This window comes from Porites lutea, chromosome 9 (assembly GCF_958299795.1).
Source record: "Porites lutea chromosome 9, jaPorLute2.1, whole genome shotgun sequence".
Classification (NCBI taxonomy): domain Eukaryota; kingdom Metazoa; phylum Cnidaria; class Anthozoa; order Scleractinia; family Poritidae; genus Porites; species Porites lutea.
In genome coordinates, this window is record NC_133209.1 from 3,491,134 (window position 1) to 3,512,673 (window position 21,540).

At 40.5% G+C, this 21,540-nt stretch overlaps 2 protein-coding genes and 1 pseudogene across 2 annotated transcripts; all 3 read left to right on the top strand.

The window, feature by feature from the left end:
* Positions 1-370: 370 nt before the first annotated feature.
* On the top strand, positions 371-5,834 carry LOC140948149 (ATP-binding cassette sub-family C member 4-like). The gene is made up of 5 exons (XM_073397372.1): positions 371-925; positions 1,493-1,872; positions 3,513-4,724; positions 4,805-4,818; positions 5,101-5,834. The coding sequence occupies exons 1-5, from the start codon at positions 371-373 to the stop codon at positions 5,832-5,834; spliced, it is 2,895 nt and encodes a 964-aa protein (XP_073253473.1).
* A 2,149-nt stretch (positions 5,835-7,983) lies between these two features.
* Positions 7,984-9,154, top strand: LOC140948804 (ATP-binding cassette sub-family C member 4 pseudogene; annotated as a pseudogene).
* LOC140948150 (ATP-binding cassette sub-family C member 4-like) lies at positions 9,109-21,423 on the top strand. Its single transcript, XM_073397373.1, has 7 exons — positions 9,109-9,233; positions 13,562-14,153; positions 14,789-15,168; positions 15,689-16,932; positions 17,293-17,863; positions 19,059-19,195; positions 20,498-21,423. The coding sequence occupies exons 1-7, from the start codon at positions 9,109-9,111 to the stop codon at positions 21,421-21,423; spliced, it is 3,975 nt and encodes a 1,324-aa protein (XP_073253474.1).
* The last annotated feature ends 117 nt before the right edge of the window (positions 21,424-21,540 follow it).

Consider the following 21,540-nt stretch of genomic DNA (forward strand, 5'->3'; position numbering starts at 1 on the left):
AAAGTGAATTGTTACCAAGGTTAACTTTTCAAAAATAATTTAAACAAATCTCAACCAGTGAGTGCGCGCATGACCATTGTTGGCCACGTTTTTGTTTTAGTTAGCCTATTTTGAAAAGATTTGCGATCTATAACTGGATTCTCAATTGGAAAACGGGATTTATTTCTTTATCTGCGGTGATGGACATAAATGAGAGGGGAATCAAAAGACGATAATTTTCTAAATTTCCAAAGTTTTTAATTCAGGATAACTTTTAGTATTTACTGGACAGCAAAACTGGTATTACATGTATAGGAAGAACTAAAATTTCTTCTCTTTTGCCATCATTTGCAGATACCACAAAAATTCGGTCTCAAGTCCAGGCATCACAATGAAACTAGGAGAATATGACCGTCTGGAGTCTGATACTTTGAGATGGAAAGAAAATCCCATGAAAAACGCCAGTATTTTGTCCATTCTTTTTTTCTGGTGGGTTAGGGAGATTGTTGCCATTGGTAACAAGCGTCCTATTGAAAATGATGATCTTTTCCCTCTACTTGACGACGATAAAACTGAATCTTTATCCGAAAAGCTGCAGCGGACGTGGAGCGAAGAGAGCGCAAAACGTGTTCCATTCACAGAGAGAAGAGGTTATCGTTTTTTCAGAGCACTTATCCGAATAATTCCATGGACTTACCACGTGTTTGTTGTGAGCGCTGCTTTGTTAGCCGGCGTTTGCAATGTCCTTCAGTACGTTTTTCTGAGTTTAATGTTGGCGCAGTTTACGAAGTCTACTCCTTCAGATCGCTGGCTGACATACATCTATGCTGCTGGAATTTGTCTAAGTAACTTGGTGCGCGCCATTTCCTCTCGCCAATGGATGTTTCATACTTATTTAATTGCCCAGAGGTGGAAATCAGGAACCATTGCTGTCATTTACAAAAAGGTGAGAAAAAGAATGTGACTAATTTTCTAAGCTATACTACCAAACACATAATTATGTTATCTGGTCAATTATCAATTCAGTTTTAATAATTTATGAAATGTTTTAGAAATGTTATCATAATTAATCCCCTTAAACAAAAATAACCGTGCTAGGTTTTCTCGTGAAAACAAAGTACAATGAAGTTTTCCGGGGGAGGGGGGGGGGGGTATATATTTTTTTTGAGAACACCCGAAATCTCTCCGTCAGTTCTCGAATCTAAAGGTCTCTAGTACCTCTAGCCTGCCAGCAAGCTCTCCTATTTGGGCGAGTGAAACGAGTCTCGCGAGAACGCGCGAGCGAGCGGCCCCTCGCTCGCGCGTTCTCGCGAGGCTTGCTTCGCTTGCCCAAATAGGAGAGCTTGCTCGCAGGCTATATTATCGTTATCGTTATCATTATTTTTTCCTTTATTTTAGGGGGTTTCCGGGTCTGTTCCGGGGTGTCCCACATTGCAAAAGTTTTAACGATGCTTGGTAATTATGACATATTTTACTAACTATATCGATAACAGTTTACATCTCTGAAACGCAGGTCTTGAGTTTGAATCAAGAAGATTTATTAAATATAACAAGTGGCTCGATCATTAATCTTGTCGCTGGTGACCTTCAACGCTTTGAACATTCTGCAATGAACATAGTTATTCTGGTTCAAGCTGTATTAGAAGTGTGTGGTATCTCTTGTCTCATGGTGTACTTATTTGGTTGGAAACCTCTGTCAGGAATAGGTTTTATGGTCAGTCTTGTACTATATTACGGAATGGCTGGACAAATAAGCTTAAAACTGCGAGCAAAAATTTCTCATGTGGCGGATCAACGCGTGGATATGATGAACTCCATCATTTCTGGAATTCGTTCCGTCAAGATGTATGCTTGGGAGGGATCATTCATGGAAAAAGTGAAACGGATGCGAAGGTAAAAGTAATAGTCATATCAATTGAGTAAGCATACTGGTCCCATCTTGCAGAGTCATTTTATATATGGCTACATAGAAAAAAAAATTCTAATGGAGGACTTTAAGTGAACCTTAGGCGACTTTCGTCCCCACCCTACACACACCTCCTTTCTTTCGTTGCTTTGCATTTCGTTTACATGATATCACTAAAAGATGTCATGCAAGAACGAGTCATACCGGCGCGATTTCACCCCGGTTGTTCTACGTTGATGTATCACTCGAAATCTCGCACAATTGTCATGTAAACGATTAACAACCATTCAGTTATTCGGTTTCAATTCGACTATCCGATGGACTCGAACAAGTGGTGCATGCGTTCTTTTTGTCAATTCCGGCAAGGAAACTGACATACGGGTGCGAGTTTTCCCATGTACAACCCTTAGTTATACAATGTAGACCCACCGTACGATCACCTCTTGCAAAACGACCGTTTTTTTAATGACTCAAAGAGAAGTCTAGTCATTTCCTCATTCTTCTTGTGATAACCACCCCACTTCCATAACGGCGCACCCACGACTACCTTTTGCTGCCAATTGTCAATTTACCCTATCAGCAGTTTCACCTGAGGTGACGCATGCCCGGCGATAGAAGTTGGTAAGTGATCATGAGAAGCAATAGGGAGTTTTAAGCAACGACGTTTTCGAGCGACGCACGTCTGGCACGTCAACAGGATGTGGACTTTTTGCAATCTTGGGACGTGATCTTGACAAAATTTTCATGCCAATCTTCTCTTTGAGAGAAAAGACACTTAAGAATACAAATTTGGTACCGTCAAGCCAAAAGGGAAAAGGGCTCACTTCCGGTTGAGGACTCAGTTCCGTTTGACGTGCGTAGCTCTAACACGTCTTTGCTAAGCTCTCTAGTCAGATACTGAGAAACCGTGACGCTTTCTACTGAAAAAAAAAAGCTGATAATGCATGTAAATTGAGCTTTGGAGTAATTTATGTACGGAATAGCGCGCGATCGGTCGGCCAGATTCGAATTAATTTAACCAGATTTCGATGGCTAGAAGATGGTCCATTATTTACGTCGAGTTTTCTGAAAAAACTTCCTGTTATATAGCCGACGCACGGGATGAAATAGTGAAGTTGAAGCTTTTTGTCAATTTCGTTTATATTTCCCTTAGTTGGCCTATACTGGTATGTGCCGCTTAACAGGGTATGGCGTTTACAGGGTATGATGAGTCTTAAACAGGGCATACAAATTAGCGTCCGGAAGCCTTTAGAAAAGTGCCCAGGTTGGTGTGTGGTACGAAAAGTTGTTTTCCAAAAAATCTAATACTGTGATGTTAGTTTAAAACAGATTACTTAATTCTGTATGGGAAACCAAGTGACTCAGGGTTGGTCATGAAATTAGGTCTCTTGTCTTAAACAGGGTAGCGAAATGAACGATTTTTGTCTTAAACAGGGTCGGGATTTGAAGGCCTCGGCGGCACAGCCCTTCCAAAATTTCCCTTGAATGCCCGCGTTTAGGGGTACAACTTGAAAGGGAAGGGGGAAACTCTATGACTTCGCCAAAAAGAAATCCAAGAACATACTCTGCCTCCGGGAGTCAGTTTTCTTTAAAAATGTTAAGGATTCATGCTCACTGTTTCTTCCAGGACCGAAATCAACCTTATCAGGATGAAAACGGTGATATTTGCAAGCTTTGATTCTCTTTATTTTTCCTGTCAACAAATTGCCACTTTCTTCTCCCTGGTTACGCTAGCAGCCTCGGGAACTGAACTGACTGTGTACAACACTTTTCTGATTGTGTCACTCGTCAGCGCATTGCGGACGACGATTTCGTGGGGTATTGCAAGACCAATTTATTTATTGGCCGATTTTGCTGTAGCGCTGGCTCGGATCCAGGATTTTCTCGAATTTAAAAACAAGAACACTCACAGATACCTAAAAAATTCCTTCGGCGATGTGAGTGCAAGAGAGATCTCCTACAAGGCTTATTACTCATGTTTTGATCACATCAATGAACCAGAAACCCAATCTAGCAAACATCCTGCGGTGTTCCTAAAAAACGTCACATGCAGTTGGACTGGCAAGTGGAATAAGTTAACTTTGAAGTCTTTAAATTTACCTGTCGAAAACGGTGACCTCGTCTTCATCACAGGTCCTGTTGGTTGCGGCAAGTCGTCCCTTCTGTACGTCATTTTAAGGGAAATTTCTCTTTTATCTGGCAGTGTATCGTGTCGCGGTAAAATTGCCTGGGTTGGCCAGCAACCATGGGTGTTCTCGGGTACCGTGAGAGAAAATATCTTGTTTGGTGAAAAGTTCGACCCAAACAGGTATTGCTTGACAATCGAGGCGTGTGACTTGAACAAAGACTTTCAAAGATTCCCGGATGGTGATATGACGCTCGTTGGAGAGCGAGGAATAGTACTTAGTGGTGGCCAGCGGGCTCGTGTTGAATTGGCACGCGCAGTGTACTCCAATGCTGATATATATCTTTTGGATGATCCTCTGAGCGCTGTTGATGCAAAGGTTGGACAGCATATTTTTAAAACATGCGTCTGTGGATTATTACGCAAAAGTACTCGGATAATGGTCACGCATAATCTTCAGGCTCTAAGAGATGTCGAAGACATTGTAATCATGAAAGACGGTTTTATTTCAGAAAGGGGCGATTTTACGTCATTATGGAGGTCTGACATAGGCTTACGAGAAATGGAGGAGTGTACTGGTAATGTGGAAAATATTAACGCAGCACAGAAGAGTACATTACCTTCAAACACGCCCGTAGATGAAACAACCGTGGACGGAGAATGTGGTATGGAAAATGCCGAGGAAGATCGCGCAGTCGGTTCTATCTCTTGGAAGTTATATTGGCACTATATACGAGCTGGAACATGTACCATTTTAGCTGTGGTTATGTTCATCTTTATTCTCCTTGTCCAAGGTTGAGTATGTTCAGCTATCTTGTAAGAAAGTATTTTAATATCCCCAGGGGGAGGGTGGCATTCCCATATTTAAATTATACAGGAATAATCCGCAGAATTATAGAGATTATAGTGCCCCTCAGAAAGTCTGAAGGATAAAATGACAAGCATGTGAGATTATATAGCAGAAAAAGTATAACGACAAGCGGATTCAGAATTTATAGGGGACTACGCTTGACCTGGCGTGATGATAATTGAGACTGACGAATGAACCTGTCTTCTTTTTATATTGATCATCAAGCGTCCCTAGTTCTTCCCGACTGGTGGCTTCTTCAATTGACCAGTAGATCACACGATCCTCAGCGTCAAAGTCAAGACCTTTCCATTTATGGTTACCTGGTTGGTGCAGCGTTCTTACTATTAAGCATCAGATCAGCCACGGTCATGAACGCGTTGATTAACTCATCGATGAGCCTTCATAACTTAATGCTGTCAGCAGTGGTGAAAGCTCCAGTTTTGTTTTTTGACACCAATCCAGTTGGACGAGTGTTGAACAGGTTTTCCAGAGATATCAATATCATGGAAGAATTGCTGCCGGAAGCATTCATGATGGCTCTCCAGGAGGTTCTGTACTGCCTTGGAGCAGTTATACTTCAGTCTGTGTTAATCCCCTGGATAATACTGCCAGCATTGCCGCTCCTGGTTATTTTTACTTTTATTGGTCGATATTACCTCAATCCATCACGTGACTTGAGGCGCCTAGAGGCAGTCAATCGAAGTCCAGTACTGTCTCACTTCAGGGACTCGTTGGAGGGACTGGTGACCATTCGAGCTTACAAAAAGGAAAATATGTCTACGGAAGCTTTGTACAGGTTTGTGTCTATTTACCTCATCCTTAAGTACAACCCACTTATTAATTTTCCTGCGATCTCATTGGATGACACATGTTACAAACTACCTAATCAATTGGTTAGAAGTCAGTTATCGGTCGCAAGTGCCCATTTCAAATTGAAAAATCCATCTCTCATAGGCCTGGCGGACACAGCGTAGTAGATTTTTAGACTACCTATAGGTTCATCTTTTGCACCGATGAACAGTTGGCTACTCAGAGCTCATCAGAGCATCATTTCCTGAAATTGAGAGATTTACGTTTCAACACTACTGCTAATCTTCTCCTAGCCTTTCATATACTCAGACAACTCTTGAAATCCGCCCTTCCGTGAAAAAGGTATATACCTTTTGGGTTAAGCCTCACCGTATCAGTAGACCATTAAAGGGCGTACCTGTGAGGCTTTCAATGAGATGAGAAGCAAGCAACGCTTTACTAGATTTCCTCAAAGCGATTGACGGTGCGGTTTTTTGGTCGCCTTTATCAGATACCAAGATGACCACAATCGAGCCTATTTTGCCGTTTTTGCAGCATTGAGATGGCTAAGCATCCGTCTAGACATGAGCTGCGTCATCTTTGTGACATTTGTCGTTTATCTTGCAATCATTACTCAGTCTGAATCAGGTAATTTAAAACAACAAAAATGACCTATCTATTTATGATCTATATCTATCTATCTATCTATCTATCTATCTATCTATCTATCTATCTATCTCTCTATCCATCCATCCATCCATCCATCCATCCATCCATCCATCCATCCATCCATCCATCCATCCATCCATCCATCCATCCATCCATCCATCCATCCATCCATCCATCCATCCATCCATCCATCCATCCATCCATCCATCCATCCATCTATCTATCTATCTATCTATCTATCTATCTATCTATCTATCTATCTATCAATCTATCTATCTATCAATCTATCTATCTATCAATCTATCTATCTATCTATCTATCTATCTATCTATCTAACTCGGAATCTGGTGAAATCATAAATTTACAATGGATAAAAAATCATGATAAACTAATATCCCTGTGATATTTCCCACAAGTGCATGCAAAACATAGATTTAAGTAAGATAGTTAAGGTTGTGAAAGCTATCATCTTTGTGATTAGTGTACACAATCATAAACTCGTCAATCCCCTTATTAGTCAGTTAATATGTTTTCAGTGCAAATCCCGTGAATGGAGGTTGAACCAGGGCTTTAGGACCCAGAAAAAAGTTAGATGTCCCTTCAATAAGGGAGGCAACAGGGAGTTTTAGCATCGACGACGGCAACCACAGCGAAAACTTTAGTTTTAAAATGAATTCCCCGTTTTTTCAATCTTTGTCGCGTTTATTCCAATTTGCTGAAAATGGCAAGTGTAGGCAAATTTCCTTGGAGTTGATTTCTTGAGGACCGCACTCAAGTTTAGAGAGAGAAAAAGAGATTCGTCGTCGCTTGTTTACGTCCTCCATAAAACTTGCAATTAGGCATTTTCACGTCGTAGTCGTGCGAGGACGGTAAAGAAATGTACAAAAAGCCGTGATGCACGTGCAAAGTCGTGTTTTGCGTAAAAAACCTTTTGCTTCTTTGACGTCCTCGTTGCTAAAGTTCCCTAACAGATGTATTTACGGGACCAAATGAATTTTGTGTCCTCTGAATGGAAGTGTCTTTTGAAGACGTGTCCCAAAAGATAGGTTCCAGTATTGTCTTTTTTAATTACATTTCAGGAATATAACAAAAGATTAATACTTGCAAACAAATCTTTCTGAAATAAAACGTTAATGCATATTATAGATGAGTGGTTAAGTTAGCTGAAAAAAGAACTGCTAATGATTGGTCATGCAAGAAACATTCTGAATGTCACTGAGCTTCACCATTGGACATCAGAGCACACTTTCTCGTTTGTTAATGATTTTCTTTTGTAGAAATCGTGCTTATATATCAACTGGAAAAGTATTAGGCATTAAAAGTATAAATTTTGACTAAAACACTACTTGAGGTTCCCCAATTCCGTCTCCACAAGCCCGTCATCCCGACCCTAAATTTTCGAGCAATCCCGTAACCCCGAGGGTTATTTCTGACATCCCAGCTAGTGGTGTGTACTTTCAATCCCGAATCTCGCCCCCATTTTGCTTTAAGATCCCGAATCCCGAGCTTCAAATAAAGGCAAACCCGGACCCTGCAAAGCCTATAAACGACTCTCCTACTTGTCTACTTGCAGGGATTGCAGCATTGTCTATTGTATACGCCCTACAGCTAACTATGGATACGTCTCAGTATGCCGTGAGAATGGCTTCAGAAACTGAAAACTACATGACGTCTGTTGAGCGTGTCGTCAAGTAGAGCAAGAGCCTGGGTACCAGAATCATCGACAGCCTCCAGAACACTGGCCGCAGTACGGTCAGGTACAAATAAAAGATCTGGAACTTGTTTACTACCATGGCGGACCCAAAATACTTAAAGGTATTACTTTTATTATTAATCCACAAGAGAAGATCGGAATTGTTGGTCGTACTGGTGCTGGCAAGTCTTCATTGATTGCAGCCCTGTTTCGAATGCCTCAACCAAATGGTTACGTCATCATCGATGACGTCAATGTCAGTGATGTGAACATTCAAAGTTCTCGGCGAGCTATGGCAGTTATTACCCAAAATCCTGTTTTGTTTACGGGTACACTGCGTATGAACTTAGATCCTTTTGAGGAGTATGAAGACATGGAAATCTGGAATGCTTTGAAGGATGCGAGTTTGGGAGCCAAGGTGGAAAAGCTACCCCTGCAACTGAACCAGTTGGTTAAGGAAAGCGGCAGCAATTTCAGCTCCGGGGAAAGGCAACTTTTGTGTCTGGCTCGTGCTTTATTGAGGAAGAACAAAATTATAGTAATGGATGAAGCGACGGCAAATGTGGATCCCAAAACAGATCAATTAATTCAGGAAACAATTCGCACGAAATTTAAACATTGTACCGTGATTACAGTCGCTCATCGATTGAACACAATCATGGATTATGATCGAATTTTGGTCCTGGATCACGGAAGAGTTCTTGAGTATGACAAACCAGAAATTTTACTTCAGAATGAAGATGGACATTTTTCTAAACTTTGTCGTAACTATGGTGATCGTGCCAACCAACTTTAATAAGAACTGAATATCAAATTGAACGGTTAATTTCTTGCGAACTTTTCGACGAGTTCAAAACATTTTAGTCACTAATCCATTAACAATAGTTATTTTATTACCCTAACGTATGTCTCAGTCCCTTCAGCTGTTACTGTCTTATACTAGCCATTTGAGTTGAAACTGAATAGGTGTAGATTTGCTTTCAAATCTGAAATGAGTTTGAAGTCTATATAATAACCACTTTACTTTGCCTGGCCTGACCCATCCCTAAGGCAGATAAATCTCTATAGCTAGGATTAGAAAATAACGACATCACATTATGAGATTTGAGGTTGATGATGCTTTACGATCAGATTTTTCCCTGTTCAATGGTGAAAAATCATTGTGTGTTTCTACTGACACAAAAGAAAGAATAGGAAACAGCTTCAACAACTCTTTGGTCAGGTTAGTACATCTACAGGACCCTCAAATGTTATGTATCGACTGATTTAGGCCAGCGGCACTTTTGTTCCAGGCCCTCTCCAGTTTAATTACAAATTAAACGCTTGTAACCGTCATTCGACTCTTGATCAATGTCAGATATATCTTCACCGTCAGGTGTGAAGTTTTGATTGATCTAGTTTATATTCCATTAGCTTATTTCTTTTATGTACCTCTCTTGTGTATTTGCATTTATACACGGATTATTATTCGGTTTACTTTCTAGAAAATTGATTTGTATAGCTCATTTTCCGTTTTTACCTCTGTCAGTAAACTGGAGTTCGTGGAAAGGAAGTTGTGAATGAAAGTTTCTTCAGAGCGTAATTTACATTTTATAAAGAACTGGCACGAGCATAGCCAGCAACACTAATTATTTAAGATTTTTTAGAAGCCTCAAAATTTGAGCGTATTATTTTTAACTAAGGATCACTGCATGCACTATTTTCTTTTAGAACATTTTCGCAAAATAAATAAAGAAACATTTTATTTATAATTACTGACTGTTTGTTTGACTTTTAAGTACATTAAAAGGGGCTTATTCCACGCACGGGCAGGATTTTGCACCACGTGAATAAAATGCCCCAATCAGATGATGACGCATAAAATTACCAACAGCCATGTGAAAAAACCTGGCCAGACACAACAAACTCGAGAACCTTCATTCCAATGATGAATGGACTGTAGCTAAGGACAGGGAAGAGCTACCTTACGTTTATCAACTTCTTATTCTATCTGCTCCTATTTCTCGTAAAGGAAAAACAAAAATCAAAGATCGTTGACGCCCAACATCTTGAATTTTCAATCATGTCCTCCATCTTCAATTTTGGGTGCAATTTATTATCTATGCACCATTTGATTGGTCCATTTCGGTCACGTGGTACATTATCCTACCCGTTGTTTGGTTGATCAAATCGTTTAACGCCTATTTCAACAGCTCGACCAGCTCTTCCCAGAATCTCCCTTCATGCAAATATTTATGACATATATATTTTCTTTCTGAACAGTTCGCATACGACAATTACCTTAAAGTACGATTCAGTTGAATGACGTATTTGTGACAAATAAGATTCGTCCTTTATATCAAATTAATGCCTCGGTAAGATCTAAAAACACCCCTATTGTATAGTTGTTACGTCACCGGATAAATAGGAAAAATCCGGATTTAACGTCTACACGATTTCGGATTCATAACGTATTCAAAAATGTTTCGGATTCGTTTGCCAGATTCACCGGATACGTGTGGACGAAAGCCAAATCCGGAAAGAAAGTTGCGGATTTAAAAATATCCGGATACGTGTGGATAGGGGCTAAATAAGCAAAACAAAACTCTGAACGTGCTGCATATACTTTTTTGCAGATTTCCTCGCCGTCGTTGTACGACTGACATTGTCAAACTTGAATGGAATGGCAATTCGATCATCTCTTTAATCTCACGGTTGAGTGGGCTTTTATCTTAACAAGAAAAGAAATAAAGCAATTGCCTTCTAAAATCCTAACTGACGTAAAAAGTATGGGAAAAAATGGTAAAAAAAAAGAATTGACGTTGAAGTAATTGTATTTTTCCCTTATAACCTGACAAAAGGAGTACGTGTCGAGAAAGTTGCCGTTAAAGAATCAGCGTGTTAATTTCTGACAAACTCCATCGTCCATTCTTTGAATCCCGCTCAAGGCTTTCGCTTGATCGCAATTAATTCAGTGTTTTCCTGAAGAAAAAAATCATTCGTCCTTGTCCAACAGCCCATCGATTATTGTGTTGCATCATCCAATAATAATTTAAAAGTTAAACGTTAACTAACTCATCATGGCTGGCTTGAGTAACTTCATAACACGACAAAAACGGTAAAGTATCAATACTCTTGCTAACTGTAATTGTATTTTTCCCTAATCCCCTTACAAAAGGAGAAATATTCGAGAAAGTTACAGTTAGCTAATTTGCGTGTCAGTTATTGCGTGTATCCGACAAACTCCGTCATCTATTCTTTTTAACCACAATTTATTATTCAGCTATTTTTCAAAATATTTTTTAAAACCAACCAACCTATGCCACTGATGGTAATATTATAAAGGAAATAATGGGAGATGTAAAGAATCAACCATTATTTCCTTTATAATATTAATATCAGTGGCGTAGGTTGGTTGGTTGGAGGCTCCTTCATGGGTGAGACATTTCTTAATATTAACGTGACTGTGTGATACAGTGAAGCCTTAATGTGTTGTTTTTGATGGACTGTGTGATTGCGAGATGCAGTTCACAAGTCCAATCCACAAAAATGACCCTTGCTCGCCCACGAGTCCTCTGTAGCTCAGAGGTTAGAGCATCCGATCTAGAACACGGAGGGTCGCCGGGTTCGAATCCCATCTGGGGCTCAGATTTTTTCTGTGTCCTCTTATGGTTGATTCTTTACATCTCCCCTTATTAAATTTCCTTTATAATATTTTTCAAAAGAAAAAAAATCATTCATCCTTGTCCTAGAGCCGATCGATCCTTATGTTGCATAATCCAACCTGTTTATAATTTAGTATCACGCAAGTTACTTCATAAACAAAAACGGGCAAGTATCACATAAAACCTCTTTGGGGGAACAAGTAAACTGCCTATAATATTGCTGATTAAGCCAAGGGGCTCTCTTAAGTAAACAGAATGTGGGTTCAAAAACTGGCCTTGACATTGACACAGTTGAACGGTTCAGTGGGCAGTATGCATTGATTTCTAGAAGAGGAAAAGCGCCACGTAGGGTAGATTATCATACTCCTCAAGCAGATGAAAGTTGGGAAATGTTTGATCACTTGTCGAAGATACTGATTACCAGTACAAACTGAAGAAGTGAGAACAAGTAAGGTTCTGATACAATTGTTGACATTTTATAGTACCGAGAAAAGAGCAAAATAATATTCTAAGCCAGTTTATTTTTGAAGTCAAACCATGCATGATTATGATCGCCAATATACCAAACCGAGCCCTGCACCGATATTTTGCACAGTTATACTACACTAGCATCCCTATAACTCGAACTCCCCGCTCACTCGATTTAAGTCCTTTTTCCCTTGGATTTCACTCCCCACTCTCTCGAACTCTCCAGTCATTTTTACTCGATCGGTTAACTCGAACTCGGATAACGCGAATTCCCTGCTAACTCGAACTAAAATTCTTTTCCTTTGATCAAAAAGTAACTGAAAATTACCCCGACAACTCGAATTCTGGTTCTTTTAACTCCACTCGGATGCCATCCCATAAGCTCTTCTTGTTGTATAAGGTAAAAACACTAAAACTAACACTGGTCACTATAGAAGCAATCTGAATTTTAATTAGTGAGGCGAACAGATCCCTTTTTATCATAAACATGCCTAATCGTGTTACCGTTTCTGAGAAATCAGCAACTATTAATTTTTAACATGGCAAATTGAATTTTTCAATCGACCTTGATAACTCAAACAGTTTTTCGTTTCCCTTCAGGGTTCGAGTTACCGGGCTACTACTGTATTTTGAATTAAAGGCCCATTTTTATATCCATCTATCCAGATCTCTTTTGTATAAATATAGACTGAGTAATAACTGTGCAAAAGATTAAGAGAAGCGGTTAGGGGTGGTGTAGAACAACTGATCATGATAAGGCGTATGCACTGCTTTAGGCTATGCACCCAGTATACTGGCTAGCTTTTACTCCGGCACGAAACCAGACCAGATAGGGCTCATTCACACCAAAGAACGGTGATTATCAGCACGATTTCTGTAACGATCACCGAAGTTAATCCGGCCGCCTCCATCTCGATCTCTAAAGTGGAGAGTCACATATTGGATAGGTGGTATCCATACTATACCAGATAGGTTTTAGTGTCGGCACGAAATGCTATCCCGCCGGTATAAGTATCAATCTATGATAAAGCTAAATAGGATGAGCATGAATTAACTATGGTAATAATAAATTCTGCATACTTTGCCTCTTGTTTCCATTGTCCTCGGCTGGCTAGTTTTCAGCTGACGTCAGGGCGGCCATGCTGGTAGCCTGTTCCAGGCTCTCAGATAGTGATAGGGTTAAGCACTGACTCGATGAACGGTTAGCTTCTATGTGGGGTTAGGGTTGTTGCTATATACCTTCAAATCAAACCAAATCGTCAGCAAATCCTCAGTTGGGTAATGGTATTGGAGATGGACTGCAGATTCTATGCTTTGAGTTCCGGTCCTCATCACGCCCTTCTAATTCAGGATAACTTTTAGTATTTACTGGACAACAAAACTGGTATTACATGCATAGGACGAACTAAAATCTCTTCTTTTTTGCCATCATTTGCAGATACCACAAAAATTCGGCCTCAATTCCAGGCAAGACAATGAAACTAGGAGAATATGACCGTCTGGAGTCTGATACTTTGAGATGGAAAGAAAATCCCATGAAAAACGCCAGTATTTTGTCCATTCTTTTTTTCTGGTGGGTTAGGGAGATTGTTGCCATTGGTAACAAACGTCCTATTGAAAATGATGATCTTTTCCCTCTACTTGACGACGATAAAACTGAATCTTTATCCGAAAAGCTGCAGCGGACGTGGAGCGAAGAGAGCGCAAAACGTGTTCCTGTAACAGATAGAAGAGGTTATCGTTTTTTTAGAGCACTTATCCGAATAATTCCATGGACTTACCACGTGTTTGTTGTGAGCGCCGCTTTGTTAGCCGGCGTTTGCAATGTCCTTCAGTACGTTTTTCTGAGTTTAATGTTGGCGCAGTTTACGAAGTCTACTTCTTCAGATTGCTGGCTGACATACATCTATGCTGCTGGGATTTGCCTAAGTAACTTGGTGCGCGCCATTTCCTCTCGCCAATGGAAGTTTCATACTTATTTAATTGCCCAGAGGTGGAAATCAGGAACCATTGCGGTCATTTACAAAAAGGTGAGAAAAAGAATGTGACTAATTTTCTAAGCTATGCTACCAAACACATAATTATGTTATCTGGTCAATTATCAATTCAGTTCTAATAAGTTATGAAATGTTTTAGAATTGTTATCATAATTAATCCCTTTAAACAAAAATAACAGTGCTAACTTTCCTCGTAAAACAAAGTACCAGCCTCCTCCTCAGGCGCCTCGTTTTTTTGCATGGCAGAGGCGAGTGTGAAACGCGAGTGACTGGTGATGAACCGCAAGGGACCATGGGAAGGGTACAGACGGCAGGCGAAGCTCGCCCGTTGTCTCCTTCCCGCCGCCTTCCTTTGCGCGTACATCAAAGAGAGACGTCTGGGTACGAGGCAGACAAAGTACAATGAAGTTATCCGTGGAGGGGAGGGGGGAGGTGGGGGGGGGGGGGGGCGCTATATATATTTTTGGAGAACACCCGAAATCTCTTCGTCGTTCTCGAATCTAAAGGTCTCTACTATCGCCATCGTTATCATCATTTTTTTCTTTATTTTAGGGGAGTTCCCGGGTCTGTTCCGGGGTGTCCCACATTGCAAAAGTTTTGACGATGCTTGGTAATTATGACATATTTTACTAGCTATATCGATAACAATTTACATCTCTGAAACGCAGGTCTTGAGTTTGAATCAAGAAGATTTATTAAATATAACAAGTGGACCGATCATTAACCTTGTCGCTGGTGACCTTCAACGCTTTGAACATTCCGCAATAAGGATAGTTATTCTGGCTCAAGCTGTATTAGAAGTGTGTGGTATCTCTTGTCTCATGGTGTACTTATTTGGTTGGAAACCTCTGTCAGGAATAGGTTTTATGGTCAGTCTTGTACTATATTACGGAATGGCTGGACAAATAAGCTTAAAACTGCGAACGAAAATTTCTCATGTTGCGGATCAACGCGTGGATATGATGAACTCCATCATTTCTGGAATTCGTTCCGTCAAGATGTATGCTTGGGAGGGATCATTCATGGAAAAAGTGAAACGGATGCGAAGGTATTTAATAGTCATATCAATTGAGTAAGCATACTGGTCCCATCTTGTAGAGTCATTTTATACATGGCTACATAGAAAAAAAATTCTAATGGAGGACTTTAAGTGAACCCTAGGCGACTATTATTTAGCGTCCGGAAGCCTTTAGAAAAGTGCCCAGGTTGGTGTGTGGTACGAAAAATTGTTTCCCAAAAAAATCTAATAGTGTGATGTTAGTTTAAAACTGATTACTTAATTCTGTATGGGAAACCAAGTGAATCAAGGTTGGTCGTGAAATTAGGTCTCTTGTCTTAAACAGGGTAGCGAAATGAACGATTTTTGACTTAAACAGGGTCGGGATTTGAAGGCCTCGGCGGCACACCTCTACCAAAATTTCCCTTGAATCCCGCGTTTGGGGGTACAACTTGAAAGGGAAGGGGGAAACTCTATAACTTCGCCAAAAATAAATCCAAGAACATACCCTGCCCCCAGGAGTTTGTTTTCTTTAAAAATGTTAAGGATGCATGCTCACTGTTTCTTCCAGGACCGAAATCAACCTGATCAGGATGAAAACGGTGATAATTGCAAGCTTTGATTGTCTTTATTTTTCCTGTCAACAAATTGCCACTTTCTTCTCCCTGGTTACGCTAGCAGCCACTGGAACTGAACTGACTGTGTACAACACTTTTCTGATTGTGTCACTCGTCAGCGCATTGAGGACGACCATTTCGTGGGGTATTGCAAGACCAATTTCTTTTTTGGCCGATTTTGCTGTCGCGCTGGCTCGGATCCAGGATTTTCTCGAATTTAAAAACAAGAACACTCACAGATACCTAAAAGATTCCTTCGGCGATGTGAGTGCAAGAGAGATCCCCCGCAAGGCTTATTACTCATGTTTTGATCACGTCAATGAACCGGAAACCCAATCTAGCAAACATCCCGCTATGTTCCTGAAAAACGTCGCATGCAGTTGGACTGGCAAGTGGAATAAGTTAACTTTGAAGTCTTTAAATTTATCTGTCGAAAACGGTGACCTCGTCTTCATCACAGGTCCTGTTGGTTGCGGCAAGTCGTCCCTCCTGTACGTCATTTTAAGGGAAATTTCTCTTTTGTCTGGCAGTGTATCGTGTCGCGGTAAAATTGCCTGGGTTGGACAGCAACCATGGGTGTTCTCGGGTACCGTGCGAGAAAATATCTTGTTTGGTGAAAAGTTCGACCCAAACAGGTATTGTTTGACAATTGAGGCGTGTGACTTGAACAAAGACTTTCAAAGATTCCCGGATGGTGATATGACGCTCGTTGGAGAGCGAGGAATAGTACTTAGTGGTGGCCAGCGGGCTCGTGTTGAATTGGCACGCGCAGTGTACTCCAATGCTGATATATATCTTTTGGATGATCCTCTGAGCGCTGTTGATGCAAAGGTTGGACAGCATATTTTTAAAACATGCGTCTGTGGATTATTACGCAAAAGTACTCGGATAATGGTCACGCATAATCTTCAGGCTCTAAGAGATGCCGACGACATTGTAATCATGAAAGACGGTTTTATTTCAGCAAGGGGCGATTTTATGTCATTATGGAGGTCTGACATAGGCTTGCGGGAAATGGAGGAGTGCACTGGTAATGTGGAAAATATTAACACAGCACAGGAAAGTACATTACCTTCAAACTCTTCCGGAGAAGAAACAACCGTGGACGGAGAATGCGGTCTGGAAAATGCCGAGGAAGATCGCGCAGTCGGTTCTATCTCTTGGAAGTTATATTGGCATTATATACGAGCTGGAACGTGTACCATTTTAATTGGGGTCATGTTCATCTTCATACTTTTTGTCCAAGGTTGAGTATGTTCAGCTATCTTGTAAGAAAGTATTTTAATATCTCCGGGGGGAGGGGGGCATTCCCATATTTAAGTTACATAGGAATAATCCGCGGAATTATAGAGATTATTGTGCCCCTCAGAAAGTCTGAAGGATAAAATGACAAGCATGTGAGATTATATAGCAGAAAAAGTATAACGACAAGCGGATTCAACCGTATTTTTAATTAATTAACTCATTAGTAGAATTTATAGGGGACTACGTTTGACCTGGCGTGATGATAATTGAGACTGACGAATGAACCTGTCTTCTTTTTATATTCATCATTAAGCGTCCCTGATTCTTCCCGACTGGTGGCTTCTTCAATTGACCAGTAGATCACATGATCCCCATCGTCAAAGTCAAGACCTTTCCATTTATGGTTACCTAGTTGGTGCAGCCTTCTTACTATTAATCATCAGATCAGCCGCGGTCATGAACGCGTTGATTACCTCGTCGATGAACCTTCATAACTTCATGCTGTCAGCAGTAGTGAAAGCTCCAGTTTTGTTTTTTGACACCAATCCAGTTGGACGAGTGTTGAACAGGTTTTCCAGAGATATCAATATCATGGAAGAATTGCTGCCAGAAGCATTCATGATGGCCTTGCAGGAGGTTCTGTACTGCCTTGGAGCAGTTATACTTCAGTCTGTGTTAATCCCCTGGATAATACTTCCAGCAATTCCGCTTATGGTTATTTTTGCTTTGATTGGTCGATATTACCTCAATCCATCACGTGACTTGAGGCGTCTAGAGGCAGTCAATCGAAGTCCAGTACTGTCTCACTTCAGGGACTCGTTGGAGGGACTGGTGACCATTCGAGCTTACAAAAAGGAAAATACGTCTATGGAAGCTTTGTACAGGTTTGTGTGTATTTACCTCACCCTTAAAGGGTCCCTCTCAACCAGTGTGCTTTGCGCGCGTTTGTTTTTGTTTTCATCCGGGATATACTACCATTTATGCACTATTCAGCACGTGTATATAGCCTTATACCTTTCAGTTGCAATAAGAGACACGGACAGCCCAGACATCCCCATTTCGACGGCCTCAGATCTTGCTGGTTTTGAAGTTGGCGTTGAATGGAAAACTAATGACCTCTTGCCTAACTTAGGCAAGGTTTCATTAGTTAATGGTCATAAGTCATTAAATTATTAACACTGCTTATTTAAAAAAGTAATGTAAATGAAATAAATAGAAACTTAGAAGGGGATGTAAATCCTACTTTTTATCTCAATATTAAAACAAACGCTCACCTTTCCCTGCAGGTTTCTTCCTCTTGGACTCAGAGCTTGTATCACTCATCTTATCATCATCTCCGCATTTGCCCAACAGAAACTCAGCAAATTCGTTGTTGCTTTTTGATTTGAAACCCAGTTCCGTTTTTACCTCGTTCCAAATAACGAATGTTGTTTCTTTCAATAGAATGGCTTTATTTTTTTTCGTCTTTACGAGGTCTGCCACGCTTTGGCGGCAAACCTTAAGAGACTTAAGACGACGCCATTTTCGATATAAGCAAAAATGGCCGCCAGCCGGGTGCATGCCCGCAAAGCACACTGGTTGGGAGGGACCCTTTAAGTACAACCCACTTATTAATTTTCCTGCGATCTCAATGGATGAAACATGTTACAAACTACCTAATCAATTGGTTAGAAGTCAGTTATGGGTCGCAAGTGCCCATTTCAAATTGAAAAATCCATCTCTCATAGGTCTAGCGGGCACAGCGAAGTAGATTTTCAGCCTACCTATAGGTTCGTGTTTTGCACCGATGAACAGTTGGCTACTCAGAGCTCATCAGAGCATAGTTTCCTGAAATTGAGAGATTTACGTGTCAACACTTCTGCTAACCTTCTCCTAGCCTTTCATATACTCAGACAAATCTTGAAATCCGCCCTTCCGTGAAAAAGGTATATATACCGTTTGGGTTAAGCCTCATCGGATCAGTAGACCATTAAAGGGCGTACCTGTGAGGCTTTCAATGAGATCAATAAAGCGAGCCACGCTTTTCTAGATTTGCTCAAAGCGATTGACCGTGCGGTTTTTTTTGGTTGCCTTTATCAGATACCAAGATGACCACAATCGAGCCTATTTTGCCGTTTTTGCAGCATTGAGATGGCTAAACATCCGTCTGGACATGATCTGCGTCATCTTTGTTACATTTGTCGTTTACCTTGCAATCATTACCCAGTCTGAATCAGGTAATTTAAAAATGACCTATCTATTTATGATCTATATCTATCTAACTATCCATCCATCCATCCATCCATCTATCTATCTATTTATCCATATACTTCGGAATATGGGGAAATCATAAATTTACAACGCATCAAAAATCATGATAAACTTATCCCTGTGATATTTCCCACAAGTGCATGCAGAACATAGATTTAAGTAAGATAGTTAAGGTTGTGAAAGCTATCATCTTTGTGACGATTAGTGTTCACAATCATGAACTCGTCAATCCATTTATTAGTCATGCAGTTATGTTTTTAGTGCAAACCCCTTGAATGGAGGTTGAACCCAGGTTTTAGGACCCAGAAAAAAGAGTCCGGCTTTTCCCGCATAAAGCTAGATGTCCCTTGAATAAGGGAGGCAACAGATGTTTCTACGGGACCAAATGAATTTTGCGTCCTCTGAATGGAGGTAGCCACACCATACCACGTCATATTTAAAAATTAATCCTGGCTCCAGGATTAATTGTTAATTCCGGTCATTATTTTACTTCTTATATATTTCTGTAAACTCGTGATATCTCAATAAACCTTATGAAGACTGGTATTGGCCAGTTGAAATATCGCAACTAAACAGTACTCTATTCTTTCACGTTGTTTGATCAGTCCCTGCTAAAGTCTTCTTGACTGTAACGTTTTCAATTTGATCTATTTTGACTGATCCCGATCTTTTTGGATCCGACGTTGAACATTAGATTGATCTTACACGGTTTTTGCATTGTTTTTTTTTACCTTTATAAAACATTTTCTACTATTTTTTTTTATTACATTTCAGGAATACAACAAAAGATTAATACTTGCAAACAAATCTTTCTGAAATAAAACGTTAATACATATTAGAGATGAGTGGTTAAGTTAGCTGAAAAAAGAACTGATAATGATTGGCCGTGCACGAAACATTCTGAATGTCACTGAGCTTCACCATTGGACATCAGAGCACACTTCACGTTTTTTAATGATTTTCTTTTGTAGAAATCGTGCTTATGTATCAACTGCAGAAGTATTGATCATTAAAAGTATAAATTTTGACTAAAACGCTACTTGAGGTTCCCCAATAACATCTCCTCAAGTCCGACATCCCAACCCTAAGTTTTCGAACAATCCCGTAACCCCGAGGGTTATTTCTGACATCCCACCCGGGCGATGTGTACTTTCAATCCCGAATCTCGCCCCCATTTTGCTTTAAAGTCCCGAATCCCGAGCTTCAAATAAAGGCAAACCCAGATCCCGAAAAGCCTATAAAGGACTCTCCTACTTGTCTACTTGCAGGGATTGCAGCATTGTCTATTGTATACGCCCTACAGCTAACTATGGATACGTCTCAGTATGCCGTGAGAATGGCTTCAGAAACTGAAAACTACATGACGTCTGTTGAGCGTGTTGTCCAGTACAGTCAAATAGAGCAAGAGCCTGGGTACCAGACTCATCGACAGCCTCCAGAACACTGGCCGCAGTACGGTCAAGTACAAATAAAAGATCTGGAACTTGTTTACTACCATGGCGGACCCAAAATACTTAAAGGTATTACTTTTATTATTAATCCACAAGAGAAGATCGGAATTGTTGGTCGTACTGGTGCTGGCAAGTCTTCATTGATTGCAGCCCTGTTTCGAATGCCTCAACCAAATGGTTACGTCATCATCGATGACGTCAATGTCAGTGATGTGAACATTCAAAGTTCTCGGCGAGCTATGGCAGTTATTACCCAAAATCCTGTTTTGTTTACGGGTACACTGCGTATGAACTTAGATCCTTTTGAGGAGTACGAAGACATGGAAATCTGGAATGCTTTGAAGGATGCGAGTTTGGGAGCCATGGTGGAAAAGCTGCCGCTGCAACTGCACCAGTTGGTTAAGGAAAGCGGCAGTAATTTCAGCTCCGGGGAAAGGCAACTTTTGTGTCTGGCTCGTGCGTTATTGAGGAAGAACAAAATCATAGTAATGGATGAAGCGACGGCAAATGTGGATCCCAAAACCGATCAATTAATTCAAGAAACAATTCGCACGAAATTTAAACATTGTACCGTGATTACAGTCGCTCATCGATTGAACACAATCATGGATTATGATCGAATTTTGGTCCTGGATCACGGAAGAGTTGTTGAGTATGACAAACCAGAAATTTTACTTCAGAATGAAGATGGACATTTTTCTAAAGTTTGTCGTAACTATGGTGATCATGCCAACAAACTTTAATGAGAACTGAATATCAAATTGAACGGTGAATTTCTTGCAAACTTTTCGACGAGTTCAAAACATTTAACAGTAGTTATTTTATTACCCTAACGTATGTCTCAGTCCCTTCAGCTGTTA

Coding starts and splice junctions, on each gene's coding strand:
- LOC140948149 (XM_073397372.1), top strand. CDS start 371: ATGAAACTAGGAGAATATGACCGTCTGGAGTCTGATACTTTGAGATGG. Junction 926..1,492: donor TTGCTGTCATTTACAAAAAG/GTGAGAAAAAGA, acceptor TCTGAAACGCAG/GTCTTGAGTTTGAATCAAGA. Junction 1,873..3,512: donor AAAGTGAAACGGATGCGAAG/GTAAAAGTAATA, acceptor TGTTTCTTCCAG/GACCGAAATCAACCTTATCA.
- LOC140948150 (XM_073397373.1), top strand. CDS start 9,109: ATGAGATTTGAGGTTGATGATGCTTTACGATCAGATTTTTCCCTGTTC. Junction 14,154..14,788: donor TTGCGGTCATTTACAAAAAG/GTGAGAAAAAGA, acceptor TCTGAAACGCAG/GTCTTGAGTTTGAATCAAGA. Junction 16,933..17,292: donor TTATATACGAGCTGGAACGT/GTACCATTTTAA, acceptor TTCATCATTAAG/CGTCCCTGATTCTTCCCGAC.